Genomic DNA, 18,476 nt, shown 5'->3' with positions numbered 1-18,476 from the left:
TTTTAAAGTCTTTGGACATTAGCATTAAATTTCTAATATATGTCCATTCTGGTCCCTGAGAATTGTTTAGCCATCATAAAATACTACTTTTTACAAGTTCTAGCAAGAGCTTTCACCACATCTCAGGGTTCAGTCTTTTAATGGGTTCCCTAAGGCCCAATCTCCAAAGGTCTGACTAATACTATAGTAAAGTATGAATCATAGGGTGTGTTCAGACGGGGCATTTGCAACGGTATAGGTGCCGGTTGGAATCGGTGTACTTACCGGCATTCACACGGCGAACATTTGCCTTCCATCCCTAACCGTTGCAAAGAGCTTTACACCGTTGTATTCTGCCACTAGGTCCCCAAGTGGTGGTATCCTGAGTGCAACAGTTGTAATCGCTTTACCCCGGTCTGATCGCTCTCCAACGTTGTAGAGCCACTTCCGTTCGAAAGCCGAGGCTTTCGATTTTCGCCCACCATTTTTTTTTTGTTAGGTCAGCGATATGCGCTTGGGCAAAGCTTCGCCCCGGCGTTTAAAAAAAAGAAAAGAAAAGGTCCTTAGTTTAAGGTTTTGGAGGACTCTGAGACCTCAGGGAGACCAGTTTGGTCTTTAAACTTTAAAGGTAAGTCCTTACCTTTAAACTTTAAATGTAAGACGGGGTGTTTTGCGCATGCGTGAAGATCGCCATTCTCTGGATGGCTGCCTATGCGCATGCTCAAACTGAGTTTTTAAAAAAAATAAAAACAAAACGCCAACACCCGCTGCATGTGAATGGGCATACAGCGATGGGCTCCGCAGACAGGAGGTAAGTGTAATCGCGTTTCAGCTGGCATAAACTGCACCGGTTCCAACCGGTACAGTTTATGCCGGCTGAAACGCCCCGTCTGAACACACCCATAGAATCATAGAGCTGGAAGGGATCTCTAGGGTCATCTAGTCCAACGCCCTGCACAAGGCAGGAAATTCCAAATACCTCCCCCTCCATACCCCCAGTGACCACTGTTCCACGCCCAGAAGATGGCAAAAAAAATCCATGATCCCTGGCCAAACCAGCCTGGAAAAAAATTGCTTCCTGACCCCAAAGTGGCGTGTAAGAAAGGGCCACAAGAACTAAGCACTGAAGCAACCCTTCCTGCTGTCCCTCTCATGATCTGCCTAAGTTTACAGAATCAGCATTGTTGTCAGATGGCCACCTAGCCTCTGTTTGAAAACCTCCAAAGGAGAGCCCACCACCTCCCAAGGAAGCCTGTTCCACTGAGGAACCACTTTGTCAGGAAGTTCTTCCTAATGTTTACCTGAAAACTCTTCTGATTTAATTTCAACCCGTTGGTTCTGGTCCAACCTTCTGGGGCAACAGAGAACAATTCTGTACCATCCTCTGTATGACAGCCCTTCAAGTACTTGAAGATGGTTATCATATCACCTCTCAGTCGTCTCCTCTCCAGGCTAAACATACCCAGCTTCTTCAACCTTTTCAACCTTCGACTCCAGACCTCTCACCATCTTCGTTGCTCACCTCTGGACATGTTCCAGTTTGTCTATATCCTTCTTAAATTGTGGTGCCCAAAACTGAACACAGTACTCTAGGTGAGGTCTAACCAGAGCAGACTGGCACCATCACTTCACATGATCTGGACACTATACTTCTGTTGATACAGCCCAAGATCGCATTTGCCTTTTTAGCAACAGCATCACACTGCTGACTCATGTTCAGTGTATGGTCTACTAAGACCCCCAGATCCTTTTGCACATACTACTGCCAAGACAAGTCTCCCCCAACCTATAATTATGCATTTGATTTCTCCTACCTAAATTGAGAACTTTACATTTATCCCTATTGAAATTAATTTATTTGTTTTAGCCCAGTTTTGCAGCCTGTCAAGATCATCCTGTATCCTGACTCTGTCCTCTACTATATTTGCTATCACTCCCAATTTAGTATCATCTGCAAATTTAATAACCATTCCCTCTATCCCTTCATCCAAATCATTGATAAAGATGTTGAACAAAATGGGTCCCAGGACAGATTCTTGAGGCACTCCACTTGTCACTCCTCTCCAAGAAGATGAGGAATCATTCACAAGCACTCTTTGGGTGCAATCTGTCAACCAGTTACAGATCCACCGAACAGTCATAGGATGCAAACCTCATTTTTCCAATTTGTCAACAAGAATATTATGTGGAACCTTATCAAAAGTCTTACTGAAATCAAGATAAACTAGGTCTACAGCATTCCCCTGATCCAGCAAGGTAGTAACTTTCTCAAAAAAAGAGAGGCGGTTAGTCTAACATGACTTGCTCTTCTTGATTGTCAACTGTAACTGGGACCATCTTTTAATATCTCTTCTTATTTGTAGAATAAACGGATGGAAGTTTAGCTGCTGTCATTTATTTAAATTCTTTGGTATAGTAACTCCCAGATATTTGAATAATTTATGATGTATGGCGAATCCTAACTCATTTCAAATTTCAAGTTGCATTTTTGGGCTTATATTTATGTATAGTATTCCAGACTTCTTATCATTAATACATAAACCTGCAATTCTTCCATAATCACAAATCTCCGTCATTAATTCAGGTAGTGCTTCTTTAGGATTTACCATTAATACAGCTATATCATCTGCGAACATATTAATTGTATGTACAAGTCCATTATCTCTAGCCCTTGAATTTGCTTATTAGCCCTTACTGCAATTGCCAGAGGTTCTAATGAAATGATAAAAATCAAGGGTGACAAAGGACAGTCCTGTTTAGTTCCTCTAGTCAGGGGGAAACTAGCGAGAATCAAAACCATTTATTCGTACCCCCATATATATCACATAAAGGGACCTAGCCAGCAGGCAAAAAATCTTTACCAATTTTATTCAAGGTAAAAGACCAAGACGTATGAAGGCTATAAAATACAAAAGGGTGGATTAAGGAGGATGGGGAGAACCAAATATAAGCAAATATTATGAGGCAAAACAGTTGAGAGCCTTGGTGTCATATTTAAATGGAACATCTGATAAGTCTTGGGTGAGCATGGAGGCAGATGGGAAACATCTGAATTTAATTGAGAAAATCGTTTTTGGAGGGGAAAAGTAAGAGACATTAAATTTATTATTTATTTATTCAATTTATACCCCGCCCTCCCCACGAGAGAACCCTTTCCCATATACTACATTTTAAAAGTTTTAAGTGGCAGAATAGTGACTTCTGAACAGGATTGGGTAATATATTCTTCTAAGATGTGACCATGAAACACACCAGCCAGGCAACAGCTTCCTTCAGGGCAATAATGTCCCCTTGGCTAAGAAGATGCACTATGCAACTTTAAAAACAACAACACTGAAATGTGTAGCTGGGTGTTGGTTCAAATGTGCAGAGGATATATTTATATTGCTTAACCCTCTGTCCTTGAGATGGTTTTTCAATCCAATCTAGGGATCCCATATCTTTTTTTTTTAATGTGCACCAAGGGAGAGGTGGATTTTGATCAGAAAAATAACCGGAGAAGAATTATACAGTTTTCCCCATTGCCTAGTCTAAAATTCACAGCTTGCTGCACCCACCAGCCCCTTAATTGTATTTTAGATTTTAAAAAACAAGGTGTGGAGAAATGGATCGTGCATCTCCTGTCATCTTGTCTGATATGGCCCTAAGTGTGGCAGACTGCTGTCACAGTACTCCAATTGTGTAATATTGGGTATTGTATCCACTGTTGCATCCTTACCTTCTCTCTCACAAAGCACCTTGAAACAAGGAGCCTGAGGAAAAATGACTTTGTGTCATGCAGAAATGTATATAACATAGCAGCTGCAAGTTTAAGTGATCCACTAACCATTATGGACGCTAGAAATTGTCTTCAAGGTTCTTCTCCTTACTCTCAACAATGCATGCATGAATAAAAGCTAGATTAATCATATTCTGACAATGCTCAGCACATTTGGAAAGCAGAATAAATTTTGATCTCTGAATGGCTTCACCTCATGAACACATAAGACTACCTTATGCTGGTGCTGTGATTGTAATATTTCAAAGCACCCAGATGGTTTGATATTTACTGATGTACCTCAGCTTTTGACAAGAAGCTGACAGGAGAGTTTCTGCTCTTATGATCAAAGTCATCATACTCATTAAAAAAACAGGAAAAAAGAGAAGAGACAATGCAAATGTGTGTGCTGGCTTCATTAATTATGAAGAACAACTTACATAAGAACATAAGAGACGCCAATGTTGGATCAGGCCAACAGTCTGTGTCACACAGTGGCCAGAAATACCAGGTGCCATCAGGAGGTCCACCAGTGGGGCCAGGACATTAGAAGCCCTCCCACTGTTGACCCCATCCCCCCAAGCACCAAGACGACAGAGCATCACTTGCCCCAGAGCCCCTATCTATACCTTGTGGCTAATAGCCACTGATGGACCTCTGCTCCATATGCTTATCTAATTCCCTTTTGAAGCCGTCCATGCTTGTAGCCGCCACCACTTCCTGTGGCAGTGAATTCCATGTGTTAAAGTACTTCTTTGGGTGAAGAAATACTTCCTTTTATCCATTCTAACCCGACCGCTCAGCAATTTCATTGAGTGCCCACGAGTTCTTATATTGTGAGAAAGGGAGAAAAGTACCTCTTTCCCTACCTGCTCTATCCCATGCATAATCTTATAAACCTTGATCATGTCAACGTACACTGGGATCTGTGTCACAAGATGTGGCCAGGGAAACCATATGGTAACGCTTACCTTCTGCAAAAATTTCCACAGGACGGGCACAGTATCCTTGCCACCTTTTTGCTCGACAATGTGCCCAAGGTATTCAACTGAGATTTGCTTCCTGCAATTCCACATTTTAGAACAATGCACAGTTCTGTTCTTTGGCAGTCTGGACAGGAAGGTTGCAGGATCTCCATATATAATTTTCACTACTGGGTTGGAAGAAATTCTCTCATCCTCACTGATCTGTTGATTCAACTCCAGAAGTGCTTTATCCAAAAACTGCTTGGAAAAGTCAATGGGGGGAGGGGCAAATCAACAAAGAAAGGTAAACCCTTTGCAAAAAACCCAAACCAGTATAGATGATCTAGGTATGATCTAGTTAGCTACATAATTGTGCCTTGAACAACAGAATTGGTTAGTTTCCTGCAGCTTTCAAAGGCTGGAGTACTTAGGGTAAAAACAGTTAAAACATGAGTTGTCTGTATAGGTTATCAACAAAAATGGTGCTTCTGAAAGAAGTGATCTTTCAACACATATAAGTTCATTCAGAAAGAGAGTACTCATCAAATATATAAATAAACCAGTTGCTAGGATCCTGCCTACCTTCATATGAATAAACTGAACCCAAGGTGAGTCCATGCAGAAGAGAAAGGTGATGCTATGCAGGTAACAACTGGTTTTAGTGGCTTTCTTGCAGAAACTGATCCTCACCTCAAAAGCTGCAATATCCAAAGGCAGGAGGCAGAGTTACCCCTCACCACACAGATAGTGCCTCCACTGTCCCCCATTGTTTTTCTCCCATACAACTGAATGACTGATTAACTAATTTTCGGGGGGAAATAGTGCAACCACTTACCTGTAACTATTGTTCATTGAGTTGTCTTCTGTGCAGGCATACACTGGAACTGCAGTTGTGCAGGCCAGCCACCAAAGGGCTTTTCCAGCATTTTCTTAGGAAAAAAGAACTTCGGGGGAGCCCCTCCGTTTCCCACCTCCAACATTCCCATGTTCCGGGGGGGGGGGGCCCGCTCCCCTTTCCCTCAGTTCTGAGCCACCATGAGTAAGGTGTTTGAGAATAAGAGAGCTCACAGCAGGGCAGGAGGGAGGGAAGGTGTGCCTGCACAGAAGACAACTCGATGAACAACATTTACAGGTAAGTGCAACACTGTTTTCATCTTCAGTCTTCTGTGTAGTCTCACACTGGAAGATTAACAAGCTACTCACTGTGGAGGTAGGGTGATACTCTCACAGGAACAAAGAATGCAGTACCACCTTGCCCACAGATGTATCTCTTCTTGCATTTATGTCTATAGAGTAATGCTTGACAAACGTGTCAGTGGACGACCATGTGGCTGCCCTGCAGATGTCCGTGAATGGAGTACCTTGATGAAAAGCAGTCCAAGTTGTCTGAGAACGTGCCGAGGGCACTCAGATGTGAAGAGGGCAGGGCAGATTGGCCTGTTCATATCACTCTAATCACAGCAACTATCCCCCTAGATATGGCCTGGGATGTGGCAGCCTTCCCCTTAGAGGGGCTGGAATAGCAAGCAAACAGATATCAAGTTCTACAGAATGTCTGTGTCCTATTTAGGTAGTACAATAAAGCTCTTTTAACATCTGACAAATGGGAGTGTCCTTTAAGCGTCTGCCATGGGGGAAGGAAAAAAAGACAGGCAATGTAGAATAGGGATACCAGCTTCGGGGGCAATTGTAAACTGGGGCATAACACCACCCTTTTAGCATGAAATTTGATAAATGGAGGGTCAGCACATAAAGCCATTAACTCTCCTAGCAGATATGATCACTACCAGAAACACGACTTTAATGGATAGGAGGTTTAGGTCACATGTGTCAGGTAGGCCTGTCATAGAGTTGGAATGTGGAGGGGGTTCACTCCTGTGCTTTACCAGCTCTTCCCTGTCTCGCGCAGCTGGCTATCAGTAGTAATGACCTCAGTGGGTATTTCTGCCTATGAATTACCAGGCCTGGGAATTATAAGAGTTTAGGCACAAAAATGCTTGCTTGCTAGCTTTTGCCCGTGCATGTGGAAACCAACTATTGGATTTTGCAACTGGGGGGGGGCAGTTTGAATATCCTATGAGTCAGTGGCCATCATATTACAGGTCATTCCTAACACAAGCTGTGTACAAGTTACTTTAGTACTGGAATTACCAAAATAAACACTTATCTTCTGAAGAAGCCTGAGTGTGTGGTGTTACCTGCCCAAAGTTCCTGACAACATGAAGCTAGTGGTTTGAAGGGTGGCAGCATTAGCTGTGTGAGAACCACAGATGGGGACCACTGAGGTACTATATGTGATCTAGGAGGGAACAAGTTAAATGACCCTTTCAAAAACCTTCTAGAGTCTTGATGGGAGAAAACCATTCTACCATCAACCAGGGAGTGGGAAGCAGATATGGCTACCAAGTGGAACTTTATAGATATTGCAACTAAACCTGAATCCTTTAAGGTAAGGAAATATTTGAACACTGAATCAATCTTTCAAGCCTTTCCTGTTGGCTGGGGTGGAATGTGTGCCAGGGCACTGTTGTGCCTGCATCTCCTCTATGATTAATGAGGAGGGTGGAGGATGGGTGAATAAACATGGTTGAACCCAATAGAGGTTCTCTGCCCTCTGTGAGGTAGCAGGAATACTGGAGGGTTTTCACCATATGGCATTGATGATAATGATATCCAGTACTCCCTCTAGCACTGGGAAGGCAATGAAGGAAGGCGAGTCTGAATAAAGCCTTCCTATCTTGTCCCGGAGTCTGGGCATAGAAGAAGCAATCTCATTGTCCAGTGACCTGACCATGCGGATCATTTGTTCTGCATATAAGCAGAGGTCCTCCACCGTATTGGCCCCTCACCACATTGTCAGCAGAGGGACCCAAGGGCCTGACCAAGAGCCTTCCTCCTCTCCTTCATCCTCCATCTCTGAATCAGATGGAACCAATAGGGCTGGGTGTGGGAAGGTGGGTACAAGGTCATAAAGATTCTATTCTTGGAGGGAAAAGGTTTAGGCTTAGGATGGACAGGTTGCATGGGATAATCCCCCATTCTTGATGGAAGGGTGATGAAAAATAGAATGGGTAGTGTTTCCATGGTGGTGGAGGCACTGAAAGTTGCCATGGAACCCTTCAGCCTGCTTCCAATGACTGGGGGGAGGGGAAGGAACTGACACAGTTCTGTGCTCTTGCTCTGTTTCACCCTCGGAGAAAGATGGCACTGGTGATGATGAGTGGATAGATGGAGTTTGTAGCAGAGCTAGAGCTTCCTGTTCACTATGTTCTGCTAGCAGAGCCATCGGAACCGATGTGGTTGCGGTCTTCAGAACCAACATGGTCGTCATTTTTGGAGTTGAGATGGCTGCAGTCTTCGGAACTGATTGATGTTTCTCCTTGTGCTTTGTTTCTGCCTTGGCGATTTTTTTCAGCGGCAGTTCAGAGTCACAGTGCAAAGGTGATCGGTCCAATGGTTGGGACAGATGCCATGTCAGTTCCATGAGTGGAACCGAGGGGGCTGATGCAACTGAGGGTGGCCCTGTGGGGTGGTTGACTGCTGCCGGAGACTTTGCCAGAAAGTTGAGGACATGTTTTGCTGAGGCAGATGATTTTACTGCCCGAATTTCATAGCCTGATAGTGCTTTTCCCCATAGGCTGGCCTTTAAACATACAGCACAATTGGATTAGGCCTTTGGGGTAAATTGCAGGCAGAATATACATGAGGTCATATTGTAGCCCTCACCCAGGTATAGAAGGCACAGTGAATACTCATCTAACAAGTCATTTTCGTACCACACCTGGTACATTCTTAAAAAGCACTTTCTGTGATTCAATCTCCACCCAGTCTTTATGTTTTGGGGCTTTTTTCCCCCACAATATGACTCACTAAGATAGGAACTGCTGCAGAAACACTAGAAGTTTGATCCCTTGCAGCGGCAGCAAAATAAGAACAGAAGGAAAGGGGAATGCCCCACCCCCAAGCACATGACCGTTTGAGAAGGAAAAGTCACTTATGTGCTCCAAAGGGGAGGGGGCTCCCCCATAGTTCTTTTATTCCTAAGAAAATGCTGGAAAAGCCCCTGGTGGCCAGCCTGCACAAGCACAGACCCAATGTGCGACTGCACAGAGGACCGAAGATGAACAATGGGTTGATAGCAAGGTTACAATGAGAGTAAAAATTAGCCCTCCTCACTTGACTATAAGTCGCCAAGCCTCTATGCATAAGAGTTACAATGCAAGGCATCCTTATGAAAAAACCTCCCCCCACCTATACATATTTGTTAACAGAACAACTTCCTTGTGGCTAAAATTCTGTTTGATACAGCATATTATCCAAAAAGTGAAACAAATTGCACATATTTGATAGGTCACCCCTGTTCCAGTTGCAAAACTAGGAGGATGTCAAATGCAGGCTACTGTGACATTTAATTGCAAGATGAGGAGAGGCTTACAAGCCCATACCCACTACAATCTCCAGTATCCTCTCCCAACATTTTATATGTACTTTCGTGATGTGGAGTATGGGCGGGGGGGGGGGGGGGGGGGGGATGACTCTTGGATTGCTACAACCCAGCAATAGGAATGGGCATAAACTACAAAACGGGTGGTTTGGTTTAGGGCGGCCCACAAACTGAACCCCAAAATGAACCAACCCAAACAGGCTCCACCTGAACCAAGCTGGTGCAGCAAGTTTGGTTCCCCCCTTCGAAAGGGTGGGAAGCAAAACCAAAGAGTCAAATGGCGGATCCACTCAGCTGTTAGGTTTAAATGGCTGGCCCTGAACAGCCAAACTGGCCAAAAGTCCAGTTAATGTTCGGGAAAGGCGCCTTCCCTGAACATTGGTTTGTGGGCTCTGAACCGGCCCAAGTTCAACCTGAATTATGGCTCATGAGCCGGTTCCTGTCCATTCCTACCCAACAAAACTCTCCAAAGCTAATGGATGTACTCTATTTGACACATCACTGGCTGAATATTATGTTCTCCTTTGAGACTTAGATTCCAATCTTACCACTCACAAAAGGCCATGCACAAACACCACCCACAGTCCAATCCCCATGCATGTTTGTTTCAGAAACAAGCTCTACTATATAGTCTTTACGCTCACTTAAGAATGCATAGGACTGAATACACAAGAATGCACATTGCCAGGCAGAACCACATAGCGTTTCACTTTAATCAGGGCATGCAGCACTTCATGAATGTTAACTTAGCTCAGACGGCATACTTAGTCATGAGCTACTCAATACACTCTTACGAGGCACATGCATCTTTTTACCTGTAGCTCGGGAACAATAATGGACTTTGCAACTCTTTCCCAATTGTCTCTGTGTTGTTTCTCAGGAAGTCCACCATTGAAGTATGCTGACCCTGCAAAAGAATATGTATAGCACATCAGGAGCAACAGGTTTGCTAATTTCCACCCATCACCCAATCATGCAGTGATTTTAGAAGAGCCAGTGGTGGCGGCATCAGCAGCAGCCAGAAAACACACCTAGCATTTTCTCTTCCTGCAGGAGTGCAGAAAACTGATAGCAATTCCATGACTCTCGGAGCAATCCTGAGACCTGAGCCAAGATGTGCTTAGAGAACCAACTGAGCATTACATGGGTGTATCATGGAGTCATGGCGTCTGCCCACCTGCTGTGGCTGCCTGCCAGAGACATGCTGGTGTACCTACAACTGTAGCACAGAAAAGAATTTTTTGGCTCCCCAAGCCACTCCAAGCCTGGAAACACTCCCCATCGAAATATTATCCAGGCAAAAACAATGGCATAGCCCATAGGTGCCTATGAAAAGAGGAAGACCAAGGACCTTGCCCCACCCCCATGTAGCTTTATGCCAACTACAGCCTGCAGCCAATCACACCCTTTCCCAGGGGCCAGGCACCACTCCGTGCCCAATTATAGCTCCCCTCCCCAGCACTACATAGGCCTAAGCTAGGATACTCATAGTTCAGACAACAGGGCACGGGGTTCTCACTCAGAACATGCAGCATTGTGCCTTGGTGCTGTGGTTCCCTCTCTCTGCCCCCTCGCACCAACCTTGGTTGTTGCCCCAACAATGCAGACTCCCATAGCTGGGCTGGCATATGAGGGAAGCCCAAGGCCAGTCTGCTCAACAGAATGCCCCACGTTATGCAATGGAGTGTACTTCTCGGAAAGTGTTCCTATGAAGGCTGCCTACAGTGCCAGGAGAGGGGGAGGGCAGGGATGTGGCAACCTGGTACCAGGCTGTCAGCAAAATACCCCTCCCCCGCAGTACTGTTGGCCAAAACACCCACGGCACCTATCACCTTGCAGGATTAGTGCCTAGCGGAGTAGCCACAGAAGGCAGAGGATGTTCTCCACAGTGGGGAGGGGACTGCAGATCTCGCCATGACATCATATGCATGATTCTACTGGTCATGGCCACCATTCCACTGGTCAGCAATGAAACTTATTATTGCCCATGTCTATGCAGGGAGCAGTTCAACAGGTAAAACATCATTCTCAGTATGATACAGATTGGCTGTGTTGAGCATAGATGCTGTCACTTTACCATGGTGCTCCCATCTTACCTGTTCCCTCTCAGCTCCTACAACATCCTTGTCTGCTTAGACAGCCAATCGTACAACCTAGTTGTCCCAGTCAAAGGCATGCTGTGATCAGGATGACTCACAGTTATCTCCCCATAGCCTCTCAGCACAGGGCCTTTTATCAGACAGAGGAAGGTGGCAACTCCATCCTTTGGAACTCACCACAATTTCTCTTCTGTTGTTCAATAACGTCTGCAGTGTTCTGCAGCTGTGCCCCTTCATGACTGGCGTTGGGCAAATGGAGCTTACTCCCCCCATCCCCTTTTCACTCCCACTATGGATGCCAACTCTGGGTTAGGAGATTTGAGGGTGGAGCCTGGGAGGGTGGGATTTAGGGAAAGGAGGGAACTCAGCAGAGTATAATGCCCTATAATCCACTTTCCAAAACAGCCATTCTCTCCAGAAGTGGAAAACAGCGTTGTATTTACTTGTTACTGTTGTTCATCGAGGATCTTCTTTGCAGGCATACATGGGGACTGTGCATGAGCAGGCCTGCCACGGAGAGGTTTTAATAGCTAAAAGCCTCCAGGGGGCGCTGTGCACCAGAGCTGGAAGAGCTCTTTTTCCTCCCTAAGTGGTCATGTGCTCTGGAGCGTCAGTGCCCCCACCCTCAGTACTTTTAGTGCCGCCAAAGTCTAAAGAGGGTATGCAGACAGGCTGGAGGGAAAATATGTGTGCCTGAACAGAAGATCCTCGATGAACAACAGCTACAGGTAAGTGCAACCCTGTTTTCATCATCGATCTTCTGTGCAGTCCCACATGGGGATTCTAACAAGCTACTCCCCAAGCGGTGGGGAATGCTCTCCTCACTTGAATAAGGAGCGGAGGACAGCCTTCCCAACTCATGCTTCTTGCCTCACCTGCAGACCCAGAGCATAGTGGTGTACAAAGTGTCTGCTGGAGCCCATGTCGCAGCTCGAAAAATCTCAACCAAGGGTATGCCGTCAAAGAAAGCTGCAGAGAAAGCCTCTGCCCTAGTGGAATGGGCATGTACTGCCAACGGACAAGGAAGCTTGGCCTGCGCATAGTATACCTTAATGGTGGACATGATCCACCTGGAAGAGTCTGGGGAGAAACCCTCTTGTCCTTATTAGGGCCCACAAAGCAAACAAAAAGCACTTTAGCCCTATGAAAAATTAGTGTTATCTTAAAACAATAAAGCCCTTCTTATATCTAAAGAGTATAAAGCCCATTCATTTTCTATGCTCGGTGAAGGGAAGAACACTGGCAAAATAACCTCTTGGGAGAGGTGGAACTTTCAGGAGGAACTGAAGGCTGGGCCTAAGAACCACCCTCTCGGGGAAATTTTTCAAAAATGCAGGGTAGCTAGCTCACTAACTCTCCTAGCGGAAGTAATAGCTACTAAAAAGCTTCATAGATACTTCAGCCAAAGAGCATATGGCCAAGAAGGCTCAAAGGGTCTCAACATCAGGAGTGACAATACCACTGACAGAGACTACTGGGGAACAATGGTTAATTATTTTTTCTCTCGATTCCGCTACTACAAGCCAATAATCCAAATATGGAAATATGGAGCACCCCTGAAGATAAAGATAAGAGAAAATAGGGGCCAAACTTTTCATAAAAACCCTGGGGACAGTTACTTTTTTCCCACCATAGAGAACAATGGAGGGCAACCTGTTTGGGGGCCCGTAGAATTGGACACCTGGTTCAATGTTCTTAAAACTTGGTGGGTATCTTGGGGAGAGGCCCCAGCAGCTACCCTGCGAGTTTGGAGCCTCTCCCTCAAACCCCCTCCCCTCCAGTCCCCAGAAATATACCCTATGTTTTCACCATTGACTTCAATGGCCCATAGGATATAATGGGGCCGAATTGCCGCCAAAATTTGGTGGCAAGTCGATTCAGATCAGAGAATTTGGCCCACAGCAGCCTGAAAGGGGCCCGAATGGGCCATTTTCGGGGGTGCATTTGGTTCAGACGAACCAAATGCACTTCCCTAGTCCTGGCTCTCTTGGTGGGTGGCTCCAACAAGCATTGTTGGGTGGATGGGGAGCACAATCAAGATCGGATCTCTTGGGACTTGGATCCTGGAAACTCACCAGCGCTGGTTGAATCTGAGGAAGCTGGCTTTGAGGACTTTTCCAGAACCAAAGAAGACTTGGACAGGAAATCCGTTGATTTAAGGGCGTTGTCCCAGAGAGTTACTTTGCGTTTTGAAGCCTGATCTCCCCTAGCGTTAGGAGTGAAGCACTGGCACGCTTTACAAGTAGAGACATTGTGCCCCTCTCCCCCCCACTGGGTGCACTTTGAGCCATCTAGGCAAGAGGGACTGGGGAGGAAAAAGCTGCCCACCACAAAAAGGAGAGGGGTAAGGCAGGAAAGCCAGATCCACAATACTCACAAAGAAGAACAAAGCTAGAGGAGCTAGAAATGTAGAACTTTCTCCTTTGGCGGCAAAAGAGGAACTGAAGGTGGGGTGCTGAGGTTCCGGAGCACATGATAGCTTACATGGGAAATAGAGCTCTTCTGGCTCCAGCGGACAGTGTTCCCCTGGAAGCCTTTAGCTATTAAAAACCTCTGTGGCAGGCCTGCTCACGCACAGTCCCCATGTGGGACTACACAAAAGATCCATGATGAATAAATGGTTTAAATAAATGATATATGTAGTCTGGATATTAGTTGTAATTCTGGGAGATCTCCAGCTCCCCCACCTGGAGGTTGGCAACCCTAACTCCCACTCTGTTCAGGTGGAGAGCCATTCTTTGTCTGAAACAATGGAACAAAGCTTGAGTCCAGTGGCACCTTTAAGACCAACAAAGTTTAATTCTTTTGTGTGCCCAGAATTAAACTCTGTTGGTCTTAAAGGTGCCACTGGACTCAGACTTTGTTCTCCCACTCTCTGTTGTTTGGCATGGGCTGCACAGATGGGATCATCAAAAGCATAATCTTATGAAGGGGTGGGTCTCACACTCCACCATAGCTGTTGATAACATCTTATATGCCATGCAGCTTGGGGGGGAGGGGATGCTTGGGAGGGAAGGTATGACGGGACACATGGGGACAGATGGCAGCAGTGGGATCTTTGACGGTGGGAGGGAGGCAGTGCAAAGGGGCATGTCAGCCAAAATGATGAACACATGAGGCTGCCCATCAGCAGGACCATCCTGTCCACCATGGTGCTGTTTGCAGGAGCAAAACATCAGCCGTGCATGGCTGGACTGCATCAGAGCTCCCCCTGTATGGATACTGAACCAGGCACCCTTGGCCATACTATCCCAGTGTTGTTCCAGTGGTCCACACCTGTCTTTGCAATGATCTCTGCCTGGCTTTTTATGGCTGCTGGGGAATGCCTCGTGCGTTTCTTCTTTTGTGAGTGTCTGGCTGGCTCAATGGGTAGGGTGCTGGTCCTCTACAAGGCAGATATAGGTTCGACCCCAGCAACTGCCCTATCTTTTGCTGACAATTGTCTGATTACTGGGCAAAATGTAGACTTTGCTTTTTGGCTGCTACTCTGCCTCCTGGCCACATGCGTACCCTTCCCCAATGAGCTGTGTGAGTGGGATGGTAGTGATAGCCTTCATTAGGAGTGCTGTTGTCTGTCTCTGTTGCTGCTCGACGTCTACAATCCTAAATGCCAAAAGGGGACTCAGCCACACATCTGTGAAACGCCAAGGTTCCTGTCCCTGCAGGTCTTCTAGCACTCCTCCTGTGCATGGATGCTGCCACAGGGAAGTGGTTTATTGGCAGACAGCCAATAAATTCATGTACGTTACGAGGATCGTCAAGCAGGGTGCCACTCCAACTGGTGGATGTGGTTGGGGTTGTAGGGACTCCAGCCCACTCACTATGGAATCTGAGCCTTGACTGATGGGTGTTAGTGGTTTGTGTTGTTACTTTTTCCCTTCTCTTTTGAATGTCCATAGGATGACAAGCGGCAGCACCTGCACTGTGGCACAGCATAGCTGGTATAGTTACACTGTGGCCAGCAGGCTCTCAGAATTGCACTGCCCACTGCCTGTATTAACTTCAAAAAGTTAATAGGGATGGGCACAAACAGGTTACGAGACAAAATTTGGCACAAACTTGACTCAGTTCGGAGTCCCCAAATGGATGTTCAGGTAAGGCACCTTCCCCGAACATTTACTGGACTTTTGTCCCGTTTGGACCATTTAAAAATAACAGCTGAGCAGTGCAGGTCTGCAGCTCACCTGTTAGGTTTAAATGACTGCAAGCCATTTCGCCACTTTCACTTCCCCCTGCTTCAAAGCGGGGGGGGGGGGGGGGGGGGGAGAAACGGATTAACAGCGGATTGGTGCCCCTGCCCTGCTGTTAGGCTGAAATAGCTGCAAGCCATTTCACCGGTCAGCTTTGCCTCCCCCCCACTTCAAAGCAGGGGGAAGCGAAACCAAGCGGTGAAATGGCTATGAGCCATTTCATCCTAACAGCGGACAGGCACACCCTGAAATGGCTGCAAGCAAAAATTCCAAGTGGGGGAAGCGAAACCAACCGCTGAAAGGGCTGCCAGCCATTTAAACCTAACAGCAGGGCGGGTCCTTCCCCCTGCTTTCTCCCAAACTAGGGATCCGAACTGGCCAGTTCAGTTTAGACATTTTTTTGCTCAGTCTGGGGTTTGGTTTGGGAACCGTCCCAAACCGGAATTTTTAGGCTTGTGCCCATCCCTAGAAGTTAATACAGTCAGTGGGCAGTGCAAAAAAGTTAATACAGGCAATTTCACTCCATTGGCAGTGAAACTGATCCCACCTATTTCTTTATTAAGAGAGCAGCATATAAATCAGTTCTAACCCTCAGGAAGTTTTGTTTGGATTTTTTGTTCTTTCTAGAGTGATGCCTGTTGATAGTCAAAACATGCACACCTTATCAAGATACTTTTTGATGAAAGGAGCCAAGTGCAGAACCCAAAGAAATCTACAGGTGTAAAATGAATACTGCAATGCATTATAAGTTAGGCAAAAAAGAGTTCCACATGTTAGTCAACAAGAGGCTTCTCATTCACTACTCCATCATACAGCTCTTCGCTTTATCATCAATAATGTAATTCACCATTTGGTACTGTATGCCTCTGCCAGAGTTTATACAACATACAGAACCAGCAATAATGCACCTGTGGCCATTTTGGAATCTGAAAATTATATAGCACTCGTGGCTCTTGAATGGAAGGAATACAAGTACAAAATCATGCTAATAAACTGACCTGACACAGAAATAGGTGTCCCATTTCCAATATAAGTGGTCAACAAAAATAAAGCTCTACTTGATCATCCTTTGCCCTTACCACCATTACTTTAAAATACAATGACAAAAAGTCTTATGCTGTACTGGAAGGGTAAGTGTTCCTAACTATCCTTCACAACTGCTCTACTTACACTGATCTGGGTGCTGATGGGTGTCCTTGGAAAAGCTACACAAAATGAGATGGACGACATTAGTGGTTTCATCGGTGCTCTTCCCAAGAGTATTCATCAATTGCTCCAAGTCCTTGTGAATATGCTGCAGGAGAAAACTCACTGGATCCTGAACCTGCGGCTTTATGATCTGCAGTAGGGACTTGAACAACAAGATTCAGAGTGACCAAACACAATTCCATCATAAACCTTGGAATCAGACAAAACAGATCTTTAGATAAGCCCATGAACCCACCTCCATCTACCCATACTTAAGAATGCGTGACAATCTTAGTGAAGCCAGAACTGCACTGATGGTTGTCCTCGCCAATGTTCACTACAATCTGATAATACTGAGGACAAACATTCAATTTCGAGGAAGCCTCAACAACATATGAAATGTGTTTGTAGTCTTGCTTCTCCCCTCAGTTCTGGACTGAATTGGTCCCTTATTTGTAAAGTTATTAGAAACCTATGAGAAATGTTTCTGCAAGTACAACGTTTTAAAAAATGGATTTACATGTTTGGGTCTCAGTCATGGGTTCTGCACAGAGAGAGAAGGCTCTGGAATGACTCCAGCAGAACTACATGAGAACCCTCTTGTTATACTGCCAAAGGCAATTCACATAAGACAAAGACCTTCCCTCCCTCACCTATGAACATCTTGCAGCTCACTCTTCCCTGGGCACCCAAGCTACTCTCTGGGGAAGCAGGAACGGAGTGAAGGGGAGCCAAGCTCTGCTTGGAGACCTGGAAAGGGCAAGCTGCTTGATTCCCCCCAGGTAGGATGGCTTCCAAGGGACTTTGTTTGCCTAGCTGCTTTGAAGCAGTCCTGGAACAGCAACAGTGTGTCCAGCACAGCAGCAGTTTGAACACAGGAGGGAATGCTATAGGAGCCACTCTGGTCCTTGCTCTCAGTGAACGCAGGGTGCAGGACAGGGGCCTTAAATGCTAATCATCACACAGTGCGAGAATATAAATGAGATGGACTAGCTACAGTGACTTGTTAGCAACAATACTGGAAGCAACAATATTTTTTCAAAATAGTTCCTCAGCCATTTCCTCATTGTAATGCATTCCATGTAGAATAAGAGGTTGCTAGGTTTCCCCCCTCATATACCTGGGGATCTTTTGTGGCACCCAGAAGCAATGCCAAGTGGGTGAGCAAGCGAATCAGAATCAAGGCAGCCGGAGACATCTCCCTTTCAGATGATACCATGGCTTTTCGGTTGCCAGGGTTTCCAAGCACATGGCCAGTTTGTGTTCTGTCTGCTCCAAGTCTGCGTAAAAATGAATAGCAAATGTGCATACTAGATACCAAATGACAGTTTGTTTTTCTAATTTTAAAATCCTAGGCATTGTCAGTTAGAAGTCTGACCATCAGAAGACACACAATGGTTAATCTAAGGTTTCAAAAGAAAAAAAAATCTCATAAACAGTGTTGCAAATAAACAGTATTGCAAAGAAAATGAAATTCTTATTAGCTTTGACCAAAGAGGCCCCAGCATAAAGAATGTGAAAATAGAGCCTATCTCAGAAGAACTAATACAGTTAAACAGGCGACCATAGCAAAAGCACAGCAAGTGATTAGCATCTTCCCCTTACAACCTAGAAACACTGCAGCCAAGAGTAAATACGCTGGTTACATCTGCCTGCATCTCATCTTGCAAATGCTTAAGATCTCCAGAAAAGAGATATAATACTGTTCAGCATTTCAAGAGTTAAATGTTAAAAAAAAGACATACTGAGCTCGAAGGAAGTCTGGCAATGCCCTGTGGTTGTCGCCTCCAATTTGAGCACCACAATCAACACATTGTCCATATTGCATGGGGCGACCACACTGAAAGGGAAAGA

General features: G+C 45.5%; 1 protein-coding gene across 1 annotated transcript in view; it reads right to left on the bottom strand.

Annotated features, from left to right (window-relative positions):
• Positions 1-18,476, bottom strand: part of RNF213 (ring finger protein 213) — a 166,507-nt gene that overhangs the window by 9,891 nt on the left and 138,140 nt on the right. The window contains 5 exon segments of the mRNA XM_015426544.1: positions 4,708-4,959; positions 9,961-10,052; positions 16,605-16,785; positions 17,743-17,902; positions 18,368-18,462. Coding sequence (XP_015282030.1) covers positions 4,708-4,959; positions 9,961-10,052; positions 16,605-16,785; positions 17,743-17,902; positions 18,368-18,462 — 780 coding nt within the window.

The sequence above is a fragment of the Gekko japonicus genome, unplaced genomic scaffold (assembly GCF_001447785.1).
Source record: "Gekko japonicus isolate JY-2015 unplaced genomic scaffold, Gekko_japonicus_V1.1 scaffold1415, whole genome shotgun sequence".
NCBI lineage: Eukaryota > Metazoa > Chordata > Lepidosauria > Squamata > Gekkonidae > Gekko > Gekko japonicus.
The sequence above is the reverse complement of the archived record's forward strand: the minus strand, read 5'-3'. Positions and strand labels throughout refer to the sequence as shown.